The following is a 20267-nucleotide window of genomic DNA, read 5'->3' as shown; positions in this document are numbered from 1 at the left end:
AGGTTACTTTGTAACATTCAACGAAGTGATACACTTTAAAATTGTTTACCTCCTTGGGTATCACCGAGCTAGCATGTGGATTGTTTAACAGCAACAGAAAAAATCCTCTGCGCAAATTACAAATTTAATTTTATATAGCCTACTATAAAAAGGAATTTTTTTATTAGTAAACTGCATGCTGAGAAAATCTTGACAACTCCACTTCAGGTTATGCAGAAATTCCAGTTTGACAAAATCTATTTCATATTCCAGCCATCAATATTTAAAGTAAAGTATTGGATTTAAGGCAGAAGAAATGTTGACTTATGACATCAGAATGTAAACAAAACAACTTTATCACAATATTAAAATGTCAGCATTTATTGACAAACTTAATTTTCATTTAACTTAATGTCCTTAAGCGTTTAAACACGAAAGCAAGACACCAGACTCTCCTAAATGAACACAACACCTTTCACAATCATTTCGCGTCAATTCTGGAATATCCAATAATCCAAACGATTGTTTGACTTCGCGCGTCACCGATTTTTTTCTCCAGCCAAACAAAAGTTTTTGTTTTAACCGGGGAGCAAAACGGTAACAAAATATTTGGTAAACAATAACTTTAATTTTGGATATCCTGGAAAAAATAAATTAAAAAACCAAGTAATAAAATGTTTTGTATAATAGTTCGAATGTTGTGTTTTTTGCCGGTCCCCACAAAAATTCTTTTTTCAGAAAAGTTTCTATAGATGACCTTCATGGGGAATTTCCCGTGCGGGGGGGGGGTGGATTTATTTAAGCGTCGGTTCTGATTTGATTGAACCGTCCAGTGTGTTTGAAACAAAGAGAACTAGCATTAACTTATTGTTGCGTCGGTGTCAGCTTTTAAATTTTAAGCCCCCAATCATAGCAGAAATGTGCATCTGCGTTTATTCAATGACATGAATAAGTGCAAAGCTGCCATCGTTTGCAGCGGGCCCCGCATTTGCGCGTCGTTTCCAAATCTATTAAATAAGTAAAGCAGCACGACGCAACGTAATTTTTGCACATGATTTGTCCTAAATGTAAAAAATGACGCAATAGAAAAAGGGTGTTTTTTGGTTTATTCGGTGTGGGGAGGTCAGGAATTATCTTCGTCTTCGTTTCGCATTTCTCTTCTTTCCCTTCCTTGATTTCCTCGACTTTCGAGATTTCTTTGGTTTTCTTCCCTTCTTACGTCGACTCTTTCTCTTCTTTTTCGATTTCTTCGACTTCTTCTTCTTCTTCTTCTTGGACTTCTTGGATTTCTTAGACTTTCGTGCCTTCCTCTTCCTCCTTGACTTTCGGCCCTTCTTCTTTCTTTTGCCACGAAGAGGTTTGCCAAGTTTTAGGGACTTCCCCGTCAACTTCACTCTGAGACCTTTCTTGGAAAGAACTTTCTTCTGACAGAGCCAGTTGACCACGTGTTTTAGTACAAAGTCGTTTCTCACGTGATACCTTTCCTCGATGTACTTGGCGATTGCGTTGTAAGTGCACCCCTTGGGTTCCTTTAAAGACTTCACCGACCGAATAACCATGTCTCTGTACTTGGGCTTGCCCTTCCTTTTGCCCTTGCGCTTTTTACGTTTCCCGCCTTTTTTTGCGCGCGCAGAGACAAAAGGAACGACGACATTCTCGCCCTCCTCGCTTTCCAACACCATTTTTGGGGCGTCCTAGCTTAAAATGAATTTAAACAAACAACTATTAACCGCCCGCTTGGTGGCGCAACTTTATAATGATTGTTTACGGACTTGGTCGAAACGATATTTTGTTTCGCAACAATGATTACAATCGACCTTTGTGTAAAACAATTACCATTACCTATGTTGAATGTGTTGAGTTCAATGAAACAAAACTAAAAATTATGAATTGTATTCTGATGTAAATACCGGTGTGTTTCTTTTAAATCTCACGTTAATAAACATCTTGGAAGTTGTGTTTGTTTCAGTTTATCAGCTCAGTCCAAATTTCCAAACAGGCAGCAATCAGGTCGTCGTGTGTCTTATAGTTGAAATGTTCTAAGATTGTCATTCAATCAAATTTTGTATGACGTGATTACTTAGAAATTACTTATTTTGACAAATCAATTGGTCAAATAGTCAGGCATGTTTATATTAGTTTATGCTTAAAATGTGGTCAAGGATCATTTTAATTTATTGGAATGCGTTTGGCGGATGACTTCCGGCAGCCATTTTTAATGCGATTTTTAATCATAACTTCAGCTGTAGTTGTCCAGGCTTTTATGCCTATGTTGAAATCTTAAAACTTACGTTTCATGTTTTTAAAAATCATGCAGTTCCTGTTAAATTATATTTCTCGGTTGGAGTCGGATGTCTTTAAAGTTAAAATGCCAAGCATTTTCCAACTGACATTGCAAAAGCAAACCGGCAAAAACGTGCCGCATATATTAATCAACGTAAAGATTGAAAATTAAAAAAAAAAAGATTTAAAAATTACTTTCCCTTTTACGTCAAAAGGCTACGTTTAGGGAAATTCCCTGGTAACTCGGTTAAGCAGAAAAAATTTCGCGGTTCGATGTTCACTGATGCGTTAAGCGCGGGAAATGGCGATCAGCTGATCGGTTGTTGACTTCCCTCGTGACGAGGCGAAGGTTTTTGCAATTTTATCATAGTTTTGCTAAATAATGTTTTGGCAAATTGCAGAAGCTTGGTAAACTTTTTTGATTAATTTAGTGTTGTAAGCATCATGGTTCGCACAAAAGCTAGTGTAGGATCAGCATCTGTCAGAGGTTGGTGCAAATAAGTTGTGAATTTAACACTTTGAAATTAATGTTATTTATTTTATGAAAAACTTAAACTCATCTTTGCCCCCGCCTCTGCGACATTTTATTTAAACAAAGAAAACTTTTCGCTGTTATTTTTTATATCCCTGCGTTATTTTATGTCAGAAATTGTGATGAAAAGTACATAAACTTATTTCTACATACAATACCTTTAAAAGCATACTGTTACAGTTGCAGCGGAGAAAGCCCCACGGAAATCCTTAAGTGCTCCACGAACATCAGCTGACTTCAGTTCACCATGTTAGTGACAAATCCATCTCTTGTTGATTTAACAAAGCTTGTGTCCCAATATATTGGCTTGCATGTGTCTACCATCAATAAATTCCTTGTATATTCAGCCGGGAAGAAAGACAAGAGTATTGGGGGAAACCCCGTTTGTGCGAGGCCGACCCCTACTTGGCAGAAACCGATTGCAAACTTTTTCACAACGGCACCAAGAAATCAGGATAAAATGGAAGAACCGAAAGTAATTTTTAATTTTTTGGATAATTGCTGAAGTTAGTTTCAAATCTACTTTGTAAAACATCCTTTAATTGATGGTTAACGTACCTTTTACACCATTTATTGCATTTATTTCTGGATCTACTGTTCATTTTTGCACATACAAATGGCGATATCACCATTTTGTAATCTTTTGCTTAGCTAAACTGTAGAAGCAAGATAAATCATCACCAGTCACCTGCATACTGCAGAATTATCATAATTATATGTTTCAATTATCTGTTGTATTTAAGTTTTATTGTAAACAGGGCTCCCAAAACTAGTGGTTACAAGCCCAATGTTATGGGTCGCAAACAGTCGATGTCACACAAATTACAACATTTACTATTTCATAAATTCCAACCCCTAAGAGTTTTTCAGTCAATTTATAACAAATACCTGCCACAAAAAATCTAAATCAAATATGCTGTGTCATGTAAAGCATGCTATGCAAGAACATGGTAATACTGTTATGTCATGTAATCTCTTCACAACTTCAAAGGGGTTGGAAGCAAAAGCCCTGGTGTAAATTGTTTTTTGTTTGTGATTTGTTGTGCATCCAAAAGGATCGTCCGAGTGACGAAGTTCAAGCTACAACATCTTGTGAACATTTCCACGACGATAAAGAAAACAAGAACCCCGAAGCAGAAGTTGGGAATTCCCCTATTGAAGAAGAGCAACCCGGTCCTTCGGGAATTTCAAACGGGAAACCAAAAAGACGCAGAGTTTTGTAAGTATCTCAAGTATGGTTTAATCTTACATTAAAATTCTGCTGGCCTTTTTTCTGCAATACAATAAAGTCATTTTGAAGCTGTACAATGAATGTCAAGGCTTGCTTTAAAAAAGTTTGTTATGAGAAATATCATTGGTGTGGAATGTTATCATAATGCGTATGACCAGCAGTTTGGTTGGAGTAGCATTCCTGCCTAAGTTTGAAAGATGCAGTGCAGTGAATATATACGTCTAAAACTGTATTGTGTAAATTTGAACAATATGTTCAGGTGATTTTTCCTGAATCTCAATAATTTTCAACAACAGTGTCATATTTTATGTCCAGAATTGAGTCGGATTCTGACGATGAGAGCTCATGATGAATCAGCTTTGCATAGCTGAAGTGGAATTTGGGTCAAAACTTTCTAATGAAACAAAGTTGTTGCCTTTTGGGTCAAAACTTTCTAATGACACAAGTTTAACGCCGACATTTCCTTTTGAAAGTTGGTGATGATTGCAAGTAACACATGTGGTTCTGTATGTTATCAGACAACATATTAATACAAAGTGCATCTAATGTTAATCTTGGAATGGTTGTATTTTTACAAATGCCGGGTTAATTACCTTTTGTATGACATGAAAGCTATATAATGTAAAGAAGTTTTTTATACTAACTGTGCATTTTTTTAAGATTTATTATGGCCCAAATATTGACTTTCATCGGAAATTGTCCAGTGTGGGTTTTTCAGTGTACATTGTTTTGCTGAGTTTGCGTTTCCAATTTTTGTTGAGTACAAACACAAGTAAAAGTCTGGTGTGTTTGGTTGGTTTACATCAGGGCCTAAATCTCGTTTGAAAACAGCAGTTAATGTACCTGGGAATTTTGCCAGAAACCATTCAATAAAATTGTGGTCACAAACTACTTCGCGCCCTCAAGAATGAGGAAGTTAATTGTTTGCACAACCGCATGGTGGCGTTTGTGAGTACGGTGATATGTTGTATACATACAGTCACAACACCGCCCTGTAGGGTTCAGACCAACCACAATTAGCCAGGCATTTTGTCCATGTAAATCTTTATGTGGTTAACCGCTGTTTACCCAACTTACATTATCAGATTGAGTCGATTTCGGCAATTTCATGTCAGTTGTTTAAGAAGAAATACTTTGCCCAACTGACTTATTTAATTCTCAAATATTTCATGTGTGTCAGACCATGCTATGCTCACTGTTCACTGAAAGTTATTGCCATGAAAACTTGTGCTGTTGACACCGTGTACGTCATACTCGCCATGTTTAAACAAAAGCCAGGGTTAGTCATCCGTCCGACCCTTATTTTAATTATGAGATCATGTTACAACAATTTGTGGGCTTTGGGGCCCCGTGAATCTCAATGTCGATTTCACAATAATTCGTGCGTGAAATGCGGCTCAAAAACCGGAGGTCAAACAAACTCCAGACAAACTGCGTTCTACCAACCGCGGTTTCTCACAGGTTTTCGTTTTTGTTTAAAAACCACAAACAAACAAGTGATAGAGCCGCGTTTATATTTTAACCGATGCTGATGATGTATTTAAACATGAACGGAATTTATGAAATAAAAACGTTGTGAAACCAACTTTGGGATTTATTGCAGAAGTTGGAGTAAGAATTCCGAATTATTCCATCCCTGTGTTTAACTACGTCATCAAAATGCCTTTAAACTTTCAGACACACACGTATGCAAGAGCAGACACAACAGGAATCGTTTTTTTTGTCCTGCTTAAAACTTAAGACCGTGACTCGACATAAAACAAAATGTAAGCAAATATACTCAGTAAAATACAGGGAATTTACTTTTGTATTCGTGTGATGGAAAATCCGGGGTTTGGGATTACAGAACAAAATTGGGTAAAATTCATTGAAGCAACGGAAACGTTTAAAGCGTATACAGCAAAATAACGTTATGAAGGACTTTTTGACCACAAAAAAACTAGGCTACGTCTGGAATAAAGATTGAGAAACACTGGAACTGGATCAGAGGGAAATTCCAGACCAGAGAAATTTTGACAAACATGCGCCTCTACGTTGGAAAGTTGATTTGTCAACTATGTTACTTTTATAGATGGTGTGTGCTTACTGGGGCGGAACGATACGCGCAATAAAGTTGTTGTTTGCAAATCTTGTCGGAATTTAAAATCAAACAAACCGCACATGGGCAAAGTTTTATGACGTAACAAGTGTCAACTTGCTTTTTCGAATATTGCTCCGGAAAAGAGTTTTCCGAGATTGTGGTTTTCATCATTGTAAAATTTGCATTCCAATAGTTTCGGAATCATTGCAAGGCACAGTCTGTCAGGATGTATGTAAGATGTTGGAAGAAAGCTTTACACGATGGAAAGTTAGCTAAGAAGACACCATACCAAAAGTTGACTGTCGCAGGCCCAACGAGTGGGGGGGGAGAGCAGTCACAAGGGCCCCTGAACCAAACTCAGTAGAAGCCGTTCATGCAATGTGGTACAGACCGACAGTACCGTGTTCAACATCTGGTCGTATCGTAGCAACGCGTGCGGTGTTTGCCAGGCAACCAAACTAATCTGGGTGTCGGTGATCTGGGAATGTTTGTCCGTTGAAGATGATGCGAGGAGAGGTCGATTTACCGGCTGTCTGTCCTCCCAAAGGTCAATACTGACGGTGACGTCACATGTAAGCAAAATATTCCATAACTAATTCTCGAATCAACGTTGCTGCTAATTTTCTGATAAATCCTTTCAAAATAGTTTTTCTAGCCGACAAATCGGATGTTGCTAAATAAGTATTTGTTATTTAACAGTGTCGATTGATACGTCACAACCGGAAAATTCATGACGTTTTGTCTAGGGCAACCGTGTATGTGACGAACGTCAAATTAAGTTTGTGAACTGTTTAAACCTACTGTCGGAAAATATTGAGAATTCTTTTTTCACGATATCGGTAAATACTACGGTACACTAACATTATTGCGTCACAGAAGTTATGAGACTGTTACGACATAATCGCAGAAAATGAGTTTTTTTTACATCGGGCATGATGTAAACTACTGGAAACAATTATTGCAACCCAAGTATCATTTCTAAGCGCCCGCATCTGTTTCATTCGGATATTCCCGAAAGGTTAAAATTCTGCCACTCAGGAAATCTCCGTTCGAACCATTCTGACGTTACAACCCAAGGATATACCGGAGGTCAAGAAAAGGTCACAAAATTTCTGGGAGAGTGAAATGCGCAGCATTAAAACACCCCCAGGTTTTCTTTGATAGAAGAACCTTCCATAATTAAAATGGATTTTCCTCCAATAAATCTTACCGAAATAACAAACGGATTTACGCTATTGCCCGGATGGTTTCTTTAGCTTGACGTGGAAACTTGTCGTGTCGCGGTTACGTTCGAGAAGGAGACAATCTGGGCAACACTGATTGGAGGCCGATGATGTGGAAGACGAGCAATTGACGACCCATGAAATATTAACAAGACGCCAATGTGACAATCTATTAAAGTTCAGCAGTTCCTTAAATTAAGGAAAGTTATTTTTGATGCAAAACCTGCAAAAATATAATTATAGACAGTCAGAAGTATGGCGAGGTAAAGTGTTTAGAAACACAGTATGTTAGAAACCAAAGATAACTTATTTAGTTTTATTTTCCGTGAGTATTGAGTGCAGAGTTATTTTCCGTGAGTCCAGAGTTAAAATCAATATATTTCTTGACCTTTATTTAAGTTCTAATATTGATGGATTTTTACTCAAAGCTTGGTGTTTAATGCATGACAAAATGCGATGTTTAGTAAAGTAGAATAACAAACGCTAACAGCGCGTATGCTAAACTTTAAAACCCTATAGATATTTGCGTAACCACAGCGATATTCTTCCGATTTAATGGCAAATAAAAGTAAACATTTTATGTAGGAATTTCGAAAATGAAAAGGTCAGACAACCTGAAACATTGCGAATGACTGAACTTCGGTCCATGAGGTTTTAAGTATTCTGTCCCTGGTCAAACAACGATGACGTAACATGCCTGACGTCACAAATAAACCCGAAAATGTTTTTCCGTTCCTCTTCTGATGGTTGATGAATGTGATCAAATTATAGCAAGGTTAGCGAAGGGTGAATGTTTTAGAATAAATACTAAATCTAATCGTTAGTTGACATCTGGTGAGGGTAACCCAGTTAGATGCTTGTCTGAGTTGATCTTATCAAACACAAACCATTTGGTCCAAAACACAGAGATTGTTTGCTGGCTATCCGCCCCTCTTAAGGTTTGTCAAACAAACCGTCGACACGAATACGAATGTTTAGAATTCAAACTTGTTGCGGCTCGGACTGAAGATGTTGAATTGCGGAATGCTGATTAGTCAGTTACCATAAGTCCTTTGAACACTGCATGAGATCGTCGAAGACGGAAAATGAATGAATTCGTGTGGTCTGAAGTGTGGTTGCTTCTCATCCATCACATACAGATATGGATTCGGTTTGAGGCAATTTCGAGGCAGCTTTAGTCCCAATGTCAAAACACAGCAGCACGGTTGATAATTGTTTTAGCAGTTTACGGTCGAACAAGCAACTAATGCACTTCACTACGCAGTCGTGGTCGAATCTAGCGTTGGGTTTGAATAAGAATCCGTCCGGGAAAAACGTTACGACCTAATTTCTGTTTCAGTGCGGTGATATTTAAATAAAACCCAAACACCACAGCACGCGATATAGCTGGTGGTTACATCGGGAAATACAAAAGAATATCAGAATAATCTTTCAACAGAAAACAGTTTTTAAAATCAGTCGTAAAACGCGTTGTTTAGACGATGGCGTAGACGATGGTGACAGAGCAGAAGACAAAGTAAAGCCGTAAACTTTCCGAAGCAACATTCGTGTTAAACTTTTTACAGTCATAGCGAACAGCGCCGACCATGTTTGCTCGCCACATTGTAAAAATGTTTGCAGACGTTTAAACATTAACGAAATGCGTCCTACGTGAGGCGGACTGGAACATTCATGAGTTATACGACAAGCATAGCGTGGGCGGTTATCTTCGAGATGACGAAGTTTATAAACGTTGAAAGGAGGGCGGTTTTGGATGTTGCGACTGATTGTGGTATGTGGTGGAGAGAACGCACCATACCTGCACATTATGAGAACGCAAGTCAAATTAAACAACGAAGTACATCGATTTAGCTCTTGCAACATTTGAGATGACGCAGTTTATTAAAGCTTGAAGGCCAGTTTGTGGATGTTGAGATTGATCCTGGTCTGTGGTAAATAGATTGCGGTGTAAACGTCACCACAAATGTGCGTCACGTGTTTAAAAAGTCGGCTGTTCATTTTCACAGTGTGTGCAAGAAGCTAAGGGAGCAGAATACGCAAGCAGTCGAGGAAAAGTTTAGGCTTAATCGTGAGGCGATTGCGCAATCTTTGCGTCTTTGTTGGGAAAAGTCAACATTGACCGGAACCTTTTTATAAACCTTGCTGTTTACCTATGCAGGTACTTAGTACTACGACACTACTATAATTTGACTGAAACCACGTTTTGGTTAAACCACGTGGCTGCAAGTGACGTCACAATGGAGTTACTATGGATTAGTATAATCGCCTTTCTTGCATCACAATCGTCTGGTAAGTTTTCTATGTAGTGTTAATGATTGATAAATAATGGCGGCAAAAAGGCGCGGAAACCAATCGTGTTGAAGCGAAACATGAATTTAATTTTTGGAGGGAAGCACAAGGTGACGTTGACCTTCAAAGGTTGTTCTATACATGGTATGCAAACAACACACATCTGGTGAATCGATCTGTATTGAAACCTTAACTGGAATACGTTGTATTTCATACTTGCATTAGGCCTTTATACCAATTATATACAAACATCGTAGTTATTTGGCACCGTGTGAAGATACCTTCATTTTACTAATTTAAGTGAATTTGAACCAAAAAACAAAGTCCGATACTTTAAGTTACTTGAACAGTGAATCTGGTAACCCCGAAACGCATCTGATGGTCGGTGTCGAATCTGGCCAACGCAAATAAACCGCAGTCAACATTAACCCAAGTAGGAAAGTTGAGCAGAATACTGGATCATATTTCAGTCCAAACATCACAGTCTAGAATTTGTCATTATTCATTTTGTGGCTGTTTTTCACGTCACAAACGTGCCCTCGTTTAAACAGAACGCGATGTACATTTAATTATTGTCAGCAAACTAACAGACAAGACAGGAATATTAAATAACATGCATTTGTTTCTTTCAGCGGATATTTTCGACGTTGAACCTCAAGATCAAGTTGTTCCACTTGATTCTACAGCTGATATTACGTTCAAGTGTAAAACTAACCTCAATAATCCGATCTATTCGTGGAGGAAAGACAACAAACCATTGGATACAAGTAAGTAGAGTTGCGTCATATCCTGTCAAACTGCACAAACACCATGACACAAATGATTTCGCATCCCGTGTCCAGGGACGAACTCACAATCAAGGAAGAATTTATCTCCATTTCGAAAAAGTTTTGAGCAGATCTGTTCCTCAAAACTAAGGCAATTATAACCCAATGTTGAAAACGAGATTGCAAAGCAGATATGAGCTTTTCAATCTTCCTCACCAGGAGTGAGCATACATCATAGTGACACTGAATAAAATAGTTTGTTCTGTAGTTTAATGAATTTTATTGAACATTTTTCTTGTTCGTTACAGTGAATAGAATATTTTATAAACTTTCGTTTTCCCGCCTTTTTTCCCGGCCCCGAAACCGAAAAGTTTTCCTCTGACTAAAAGCTGATTATTAGCAGGTGGATCTCGATTCCAAACTGCTGGCGGGACGTTAACAATCTCGAGCCCACAATCGGGTGATCAGGGAAGCTACCAGTGTGTCGTCACAAGTGATGACGGCATCGTTGTTAGTAACTATGGCAACCTTACATTCGCATGTGAGTTTTCAAAAACCAAAAGTACATAGACTTTATTTTGGTGCCGAATACTCGAGTTTAAAATATGGTGTTGGTTAAATATTGTTACAAAAACACAAAATATTACTGGGCATCCAGGGTTTACAGAGGAAACTGCCAGACCAAGCAGGCCAATAAAAATCGACCACGTCTAATTAAATATGTTAATGGGGCGAAGGAGGGAAATTTAATTTAGCATCGATTTTTAACAATTGTTGACAAATTCAGGAATGTCAGCAGGGCATTATCATAAGGTTGGGTTTCCCACTTCACCAGATACCTTTTAAGTCAAAACACGAGGAGAACAAACTTGACATTTCAACAACAAATAAGTCGATTAAATAAGATTTCAATGAACAAAAACAATGCAGTGGAAAAATGACAAAGCATCACAGCTGGGTATTCGACGTACACAAGTCTGTGACACATAGAAATATGTGAGAATGTCAATGGCCAGGTCTGAAAACAGGACCCACAACTTTTAATTCTTTGAATTGAAATACTGTTTTAAAATATAGAGTTAATATTCGCACAGATTTTTATGTAACATAGGCTTCTATGTGGATCGAAGGCAAGGTAGTGAGGCGATGAGGGAGAATGTTTTGGATTGCTGACCCTCATAACAATTAAGTCAAAACTTTTAAGCAGTGAAAAAAACAGACCCTTCAAATTGGATTGAATTTAAATCCCAGCATAGCCATTGCGTTCGTCACTTCAAACACTTCCAGTTGATACACGATACCCCACAAAAATTTAACAGCATCTGCGTCCGGACAGAAAATGAAAGTAGTTTAAACTTGGGTAGTGGAAGAACAACAACTAAGCTTTACCATATCCCATATACAGAATATGTTTATCCTTACAGACATCGACACATTTCCCGTTATCACCCAAACAATAACGACGACCACAGGGAGTGGGATTTCGATCCAATGTCCTCAAACGGACTTCGCCCCAAGTAAGTAAACAATGTTGACTTCTCAGCAACTACTCACATTGGTCGGTTCCATGGTCAGATATGAAACAGAAGTTCGTTTCCTTGTGATGCAACAAAGAGGAAAGTTTGAATCACAAAAAATATGAAATTGGTTTGTAACAAGCTTCAGGCCAACTACTACGTGATTCAGTTTTCAGTTTTTATAACAAAGAAAATAGAACCAACCACAATCATTTAAACTCAAAATTTCTGGGAATAAGTGACGTTCTTACCAATACAACACATATGTGTTCCCGTATTCCAGCTGGTAAATCCACTACTCATAAGATCTACGTTTGCAAATAAATGACGTAATCGCCACGTTATATTAACAGCGATAACATGCGGTCTCGGTCGTAATTGTCCGGACGGTAGTTTACAACTAAACCTGCGATGCCACTTTGACCCTGAAAATAAAACGAATACGCGATTTAATCGTAATGATTCGTTTTCTAGGAGACCAGGTTTGGTACCAGTGGGAGACCGAATTTAAGTACTACACGCCAAAGACAAATGAGAACCGTCACTACGTGTCGCAAGTAGACGGCAGTTTGTACTTTGCCAACCCAACCACAGAAGATAGTGGCCCGTATTCCTGCTACATCAGAGGGAACTGGACGGTCAACGGTGTTAGGGAAGAAAAAAAATCCAGTCCCATTCAACTAACTGTCAGTGCCGCTCGTGAGTTGTTTTTTTCTGATTATAACAAGGTTTCGGACAGTGCTGGGTTAAGGCTGTGCTTGCCCTAAAGCAAATTGTGACAAGTAGCCCAAAAGAAACATGTTCTCACCAAGTAAAACACTAAAGACAAAAAAATCGCCAATCAACTTTTCTAAGTGTGAAGAGGCGTTGTTGAGCATTCGATTTCCTTAACCCTGAACGTTATAAATTTGTTTAAGCGGCCTGGATGTTTGGCCCGAAGGCGCTTGTCTTGTTTGTTTAATGGTTAATCCGACACTGGCGCTGGCAACTCTTCCCCTTCAAAAAACAAACGAATCACGAGAATTATCGGCAAATATTTAACCGTCAGTGAAAATGGCGGCAATCGATAACTTGTTGGCGGGAAAACGTTGGATCGATAACTGTTTGGCGAAAATTTTTCAACGGTAAATGATATTAAAGAAAATAACATATAGGGCAAAAAACTGTAAACGATTGGCATAAATTTGACAATATAAAAATCTCCACTGTTTGTATTTCAAAACCAATCATTTGGATCAAGTTTGACCCAAAGTAGTTGCTTACCCACATATCCTACAGTGGTGACAACCAGACTTTTTTCAGACTCGGAAATGCCCCCTGCATTTTTGGCAAGTCCAAAACCGGTGACCACTGCGAAGAAAGGCGGGAACACAATTTTACAATGTTTTGCGTCCGGAAAGTAAGTTGAACTAACAGTAACTTTCCAGTTTACACAAGAAACACAAACCCACCCTTTCCATTGTAAATAACTTTAAGGGTCTCAGAGATATTTAACAGGGTCTCGATGGCCTGAGCGGTTATTGAGTCTCTTTGGTGGTTAAACCTGCTTCTGCCCCGTTCTATAAAGCACCCAGAACCAAGATCTCTTCCCGAATAATTGTATTCATTTCTGTTATCTTCTTCATTACGACGGTACATTACAACTTTCAATACAACGTTATTAGGATGCCAGCAAAATAGAATCAAATAGAATGAATTAGAATGGATTAGAATGAATTAGAATTAGAATGAATTTACCGGTCTGAGCTGATTGGTCAATAATGTCACGTGATATCATGAGGCGCTTGAAGTAATATAACAAGAACATAGGTGTGAGTGATGTGACATAAGCATAGGAGGACATTTTATGTGGTAAACAGGATGTTGAATGAATCACTTTACTCGAGAATATTCGATGGCTAAATCATTTGGGTCACATTGTGGGATTATGCAGTACATGTGCAAAGCTGACGTATATTACACACGCAAAACATTACGCAATACAAGTACTGCTTTCTGTGACGTATATTACACACGCAAAACATTACGCAATACAAGTACTGCTTTCTGTGACGTATATTACACACGCAAAACATTACGCAATACAAGTACTGCTTTCTGTGACGTATGTTACACCATACAACACGGATATGCTGTGTTCGACAATACAGTACAATGTCAATAACACCACATTTAACTGGGTTGACAATAGAATAATAACGTTATCAATACATTAATACTTTAAAAACGCTGACAGGATTAAATAACAAATTGGAACAAGACAGTGGGGTTGTACATAATATAATGGTCCCATAACATGTAGCCAAATTAGCGAAAAAAGGTGGGTCTTTAAATATAACTCTTGAGTATTTTCCAGCCCCACACCAAGCATTACATGGAGCAAGCTGGACTCACAGTTACCAGATGGCCATAAAATCTCAAAGTCAGGACAACTTGTGTTGAAAGACATCACTGAGAACATGGCTGGGACATACACATGCCAAGCCAAGAACACACAAGGAAGTATTGAAGCTTCAGGCCAACTTCAACTGGAGTGTAAGTTCAACTAATGTCAATACATCAACATAAAAATAATCATGTAAGCTGCAGCTTACACAATTCATATTATTGGCTCCACTTTGCTTATCTCATAAAAATAATCATCTTGTACTACCATAAGGAACAACTTAACTCTAAGTGCTTTGATTGATGGTTTATGTTTACAGCTTCCAGCAAACTTGATATTGAACAGCACACTAAACAATTCCCATACTAACATACTAATAAGTTGCATATCTTATTTTAACCACATTTTAGACACATTTGCATTCCACTTTACACACCTTTACCTAGTTCTGTATCATAGATCAACCAGAATGGAGTGAGGAAATATTATCTCAGGTAGCGGATCGATCGTCAACTCACACTATGAGATGTTCAGCATCTGCTCAACCACAAGCTTCTTATACATGGCTGAAAGATGGAGAAAAACTTTTCAACACAGATCACATTGTTATCAGTAATGTAGATGGGGGAAGTGAACTAACATTACAATCAGTAAATGTTACAGATGAAGGAATGTATCAGTGTGTTGCTTACAATTCTATTGGGTACATTTTCTCAAGTGCACATCTTGCAATTGCATGTAAGTTTGTCATAGATTTAAGGTCAACTAGCTTGAAATAAATTAAGTAAAAATTCTGAACCGCCAAATAAATTCTCCAAAAAATCATAAAAATAAAAAATTTTGTTTTGAACAGCCGATCCTCCACGTTTTCAACAATCTATGGATGACATCACAAAAGCTGCGCAGGGTGGTGACTTCACAATAGATTGTGATGTCACAGGTGCTCCTACCCCCACATTTACTTGGATGAAAGACAACAGTCTAGTTGACACATTCGGAGGAAAGTAAGCAACTATGAAAATTATTCCTTCATGAAACTGGTATACGAGATACATTAAATGGTTAAAAATGAAGTGTTACGTGCAATCTCATGACATGGCAGGATAGACCCCTTTTATACTTGGCAACCACAGCTATCACATCGAGATAAATAACATAGCAGCGAAGAGCGTTAATTTATCACCGGATACATAATTTTTTGGATCTTGCTCAGACTTCTCAGTAAAAAAATGCCTGTTCCAGTTAGACTGAAATGCTTACCTAATGAGAAACAATTTGTCAGTTTTTGTGATGGTAAAAAGTTAGTGGCAAACTTTCAACCCTTTTAAATTTAGGTACAGTCTGGTTGATGGAGGTTTGTACATTTCAAATGTGGGTGGATCGGATCAAGGACAATACACATGCCATGCTCAAAACTCATTGGGTGAAGTTTATGGTGCAACTTTACTTAAAGTTTACAGTAAGTGAGCCAACCTTGATGTTAGGACAGCATCCCATGTTATTTGTTGTGTTTCAGATCAAACAGAGGTCACACAACACACAGTTGAAGATTCTATTGAGGCTGGGGATGCAGTTGAACTTGAATGTTTTGAAAAACATGACACAAAGTTGGAAGTTTCATGGAGCTGGAAACAAAATAACAAAACAATCAGCAATATTGATTCTCACTACAAAGCTACTGGTGGAGTTTTGGAAGTAGGTTTTACATAAAACAAATTTGTCACTTTTGCTGATTTAGAAGTTACATTTTTTATCAACAATATTTCCAGCTACGCGATGTTGGAAGTCAACAAATTGGGGAATATGAATGTTGTGCAGCTACAGAAGTTTCAACTGATTGTGCACAGTTTTATGTTGATGTTCTTGGTAAGATGTAGCTGCCCATCAGAATATTTCATTTACAAAATTTTAATTTTGCAGCTCCACCTAATGCACCAAACAACGTGATGGTGATTTATTCATCGTCCAACTCTCAACTTGTTACATGGAATGAACCTAAATCAAATGGAGCCTCCATAACTAGTTATGAAGCTGAAAAGAAAGGAGAATATGACACAGAATGGAGTCAAGCTTGTTCTACAAACACAACATCATGCACAGTTGAAAACTTACTTCCATATAATTATTACTCATATCGTGTTTATGCATGGAACAAGATGGGAAAAAGTGAGGCCAGTGATCAAAGTGAAAGAAGCTTGACACTAACTGGGGGTAAGCAATTTATAAACACTTTATTGCTTGTAACTTAACACAAGGTTCATAAACAATATTTACTATGTTATTTCACAGCTCCTTCATCAGCGCCTACTGGAATATCAGGTGGAGGTGGAACACCAGGGCAACTTGTTGTCACTTGGGAGGTGAACATAAAAGCTGACATATTTTGAAATTACAGGCATTTGCCTTTGGTGCTTGTGGATAATAAGTAAAAATTATAAACAACTCTACGTTTTTTGAAAACAACAAACCTAAACATGTTGTTTAACATATGTAAGCCATGGGTCTTAGTAACTTCATATCTAAAAACAGAAATTTCCAAAAGAATATTTCGGTGCGGACAATGTAACCTATGTGATTTCTATGCGAAAAGAGGATCCTGGTGAAGCTGTTAATCTTCCAATTGATCTTGATGGAACTCCAGCACCACCTAGTGACAAACCTTGGTTTGAAAAAGAATTGGACTCTGAAGCAACGCAAACCATTTTTGTTGTATGAACTTTATGCAAAAACATTTGATTTTGATTCATTACCAAAAATTATGCATAGATCATGTTTTAATCATTTGTAATGTACTCTTAAATGATTGAATAGCAGGAGATTTAGCGTTATTATTTATAGTATATATTTGAAAAGCATTTTATCATTTGAAACCAAATTCTCTGAACATCGTAATATTCTTAACACTAAAATTTTGTGGCAGGTTAATGCGTCAGAAGTTTACGTTCCATACGAAGTCAAAATAAAAGCTAAAAACTTTGCTGGTGAAGGACCGAGCAGCAACCAAGCAGTGGTCCGAACTGCAGAACTACGTAAGATTTTAACAAGAAATTATTTAAAATACTGAAGTCAATTGCATTTATTTTACACATGCTTATATACATATTGACCAAACCCTTTTCAGCTCCTAACCAAAGTCCAACTGGGTTTAAAAAGAAGCAAGCACAAGCGTACTCTGCAGAAATCGTGTGGAATTACTTGCCTAATGTTAACGGATATACCATTGGTTACAAGGTAACAAACTGGATTTAATTTATTTTATCATATATAGTGTTTTTCAGCGCCAGTTTTTTAATAATATTATTTGAAACATAAATGAAGCATGTACTTTTAAATTTCATCAGTACATGAACACTTATTGTGAGCATTTTAATTTTGTTCTGTAATTAATGTACACAGAGACAACAATTACACAAAAAATGTTTTTTAACAACCTGAATTATTGAACCAAGTGCATCTTAAAAAGTTTAGAGACCTGTGTTTTAGGTTTCAATCTGCAGTCAGATTGATTATGATCCATGCAATAATCCAAGCCAGTGGCAAAACTTCACAACTGCTGATGAGACCCCAAGCATTGTAATCAATAACTTAAAGGCAAAATATAACTACAAGCTTAAAGCAGCTGGTTATAATCAAGCAGGTGAATTATTTGCTAAAAATACAGCAAAACTTTTAAATCAAGTTTAAAATTACTGACCATTGAAATGACATTTTTATATTATGTGACATACTGCCACGAAGTCAAATCTGTTAAGCTTTAAGATTCTGTTGTTGTACTGTAGGCCTTGGTCCATGGAGTGACTTTTCATATTTTTTTGTGACTGCTGGGCCACCTCCGGCCAACGCACCACAAAACATTAAAATTAAAGTTAAGGATCAAGATGTCACAGCATCATGGGATGCAGTACAAGCTAACCCACTGGAAAGCAACATTCTTGGATATGTTGTAAGCATGTCTGACGTTACACCCACATTTTGAGTATTTTATATTTTCAAAACTTTTTTATGGAAAACAATAAAAATATCAACATTTATTCCAAATTTACTTTTATGAGTAATTTCTTTGCAACTTTGTAATGATGCCTTGATGCAAATTTTCATTTTTGTAGATTCAATATTGGCTCTTGAATGAAACAGTTGCCCAGGCAAAGGACCACTTCACTGATGTGCCACAAGTTCAATTTAAACTCCCATCTAAAGCAGATTATTATCTATGGTTCCGAGCGCGAAATGAAGGAGGCTACGGAGTCCCATCAACGACATTTGCAGTTTCATCTCGGCGAAGTATGACAAATAATATTGTCAATGAAAGTTATCTAACGTTAAATGGCCTTTTAAAAGCCATTGTATGTTTTCAATAATAATAAACCTGTATGGGGTTTTGGATTCTGCTTATAATTATGACATGATATTACCACTAATGTTTTTAACATTCTTATTTTCAGGTATATCTTCTAACTATGGAGGTGGTGCCAGTGCTGTTACTATCAATACAAGTTTACTGTTCCTATGCTTGTGGAGCATTACGAAAAATTTGTTAAACTGATTAAATTGAATGGGTCGGCCAGGTCAACATTGCATTGCTGGGGTGCGAACTGCATAACCATCATAAATTCAAACAATGAAAGCGTATGTTGTGTTGGCTTTGGTTGGCATTTAAAAAAAAATACATTAAAAAATCTATGACAATTTTGCAAATGGAACAACCTTCATTACACACAATGGGTAATGATACAATTGTACAATTAGGTTTTGTCCGACATAAATTCAAATCTAGAGTTTCATGTCATTGTAAATGTATCAAAATTTTTGCAGCTTGACACACATACACAAAATTCTAAATCAAAACTAATTAATTCCGAAACAAAACTAATTTACACTAACAAAAATAAGCATTGAGAGTTTCAAACTTGTTAAAACTTCATTTAAAAAAGGCGGCAAAACTTATCCAATGCTCGGTATTGGTTTTTGGGACCACATGACTAAGCTACTAAAAATTACACTGTCTATGCAAGAGTCCCCTAACTATGCAATGTTGTACCTGGCCGTTACTTGTACTTTTTTTAAACTGTGCCCTGTGTCGCATTAATTCTGCTTTAATTGTTTTTTTATTTCTTTTAATGTGAAAACAGTTGTGTGGACAAAAACAATTTTAATTTCGTTGCAATTGTGTGTTTATGCTCGCTTTAACGTTACCCTTTGTTCTTGTGAAACCCATCTATCAATAATACAGGGCAGTCGATATTTAGCTGGGGCCGTCAAGCTATGTTTTGCTGTTCGACTCATTTCTTTAGCTTCTCGTAATCAAAGGAGTTTTCGAAACAACTTTGCCGGTCACCTTTCAAAATCAACTAAGATTGAAGTTTTATAACGGCGGCAAAACCTAAATATATGATCAGTAGCAACTGATTTAAACGTTTTTTGGCAAAATTTATTTATTTCGTGTGCAAAACGTCATGCAACCATCAACATTTCGTGGAAAGTCAAAATTTGCACAAATCTGAATGTCGGTCGTTTAAATTCGGAAAATATAAATGTCATTCAACAGTGAAATGATGTCATGAAGTTTTTCGAAAAGTGTTTTTGTGATCGATGGCGTAACTTGGTGAATTACCTCCCAAACTTGATCTGTCAGAGAAATCCTTCGGGGGAGTTCCCCGGGGAAACACCGCTAAGGACAATTTTGTCGACTCATCCTTCGCATGTTTTATTTGGGCAGAAATTTGCAGACGTAAGTAAACGCGCATCAAGCAGAAAAAACAACACAGTGTATGGTTGGGTCGCTACTGCAGAGGTTTAGACATGCTAATTACTGGGAAGAAGATTTTGCAGGAAACCTTTCAAGTTGTTAGAGTTGTGAAGGCTTATGTGCGTGATCATAAGTTAAGTTGATGCTGAGGTTTCATGGAAAACCAGTTGTAAAGATCACCTTTAACTCACATTGCTTCGTTTGTGGAGTGGTTTTAGTATAAACATTCTAGTG

At 37.4% G+C, this 20267-nt stretch overlaps 3 protein-coding genes across 3 annotated transcripts; 2 read left to right on the top strand and 1 right to left on the bottom strand.

Annotated features, from left to right (window-relative positions):
• Positions 1–1075: 1075 nt before the first annotated feature.
• On the bottom strand, positions 1076–1689 carry LOC145911493 (uncharacterized). Its single transcript, XM_082998864.1, has one exon. It carries the CDS (start codon positions 1659–1661, stop codon positions 1110–1112), a length of 552 nt encoding a protein of 183 aa, XP_082854990.1. The 5' UTR covers positions 1662–1689; the 3' UTR covers positions 1076–1109.
• A 954-nt stretch (positions 1690–2643) lies between these two features.
• LOC145911100 (PCNA-associated factor-like) lies at positions 2644–4712 on the top strand. The gene is made up of 5 exons (XM_082998352.1): positions 2644–2749; positions 2975–3043; positions 3142–3269; positions 3850–4013; positions 4341–4712. Exons 1-5 carry the CDS (start codon positions 2707–2709, stop codon positions 4372–4374), a joined length of 438 nt encoding a protein of 145 aa, XP_082854478.1. The 5' UTR covers positions 2644–2706; the 3' UTR covers positions 4375–4712.
• Positions 4713–9514: 4802 nt separating this feature from the next.
• Positions 9515–19805, top strand: LOC145904347 (contactin-3-like). Its single transcript, XM_082992365.1, has 21 exons — positions 9515–9617; positions 10250–10384; positions 10785–10925; positions 11809–11901; positions 12376–12600; positions 13204–13300; positions 14258–14436; positions 14747–15025; positions 15141–15291; positions 15622–15746; positions 15804–15982; positions 16057–16153; positions 16208–16498; positions 16577–16647; positions 16817–16996; positions 17208–17316; positions 17409–17518; positions 17771–17924; positions 18067–18230; positions 18394–18568; positions 18730–19805. Exons 1-21 carry the CDS (start codon positions 9566–9568, stop codon positions 18828–18830), a joined length of 3108 nt encoding a protein of 1035 aa, XP_082848491.1. The 5' UTR covers positions 9515–9565; the 3' UTR covers positions 18831–19805.
• Positions 19806–20267: the final 462 nt, after the last annotated feature.

The sequence above is a fragment of the Ascidia mentula genome, chromosome 1 (genome assembly GCF_947561715.1).
Source record: "Ascidia mentula chromosome 1, kaAscMent1.1, whole genome shotgun sequence".
Classification (NCBI taxonomy): domain Eukaryota; kingdom Metazoa; phylum Chordata; class Ascidiacea; order Phlebobranchia; family Ascidiidae; genus Ascidia; species Ascidia mentula.
Note: the sequence above shows the minus strand (reverse complement) of the source record. Positions and strands in the feature narration are given on the sequence as shown.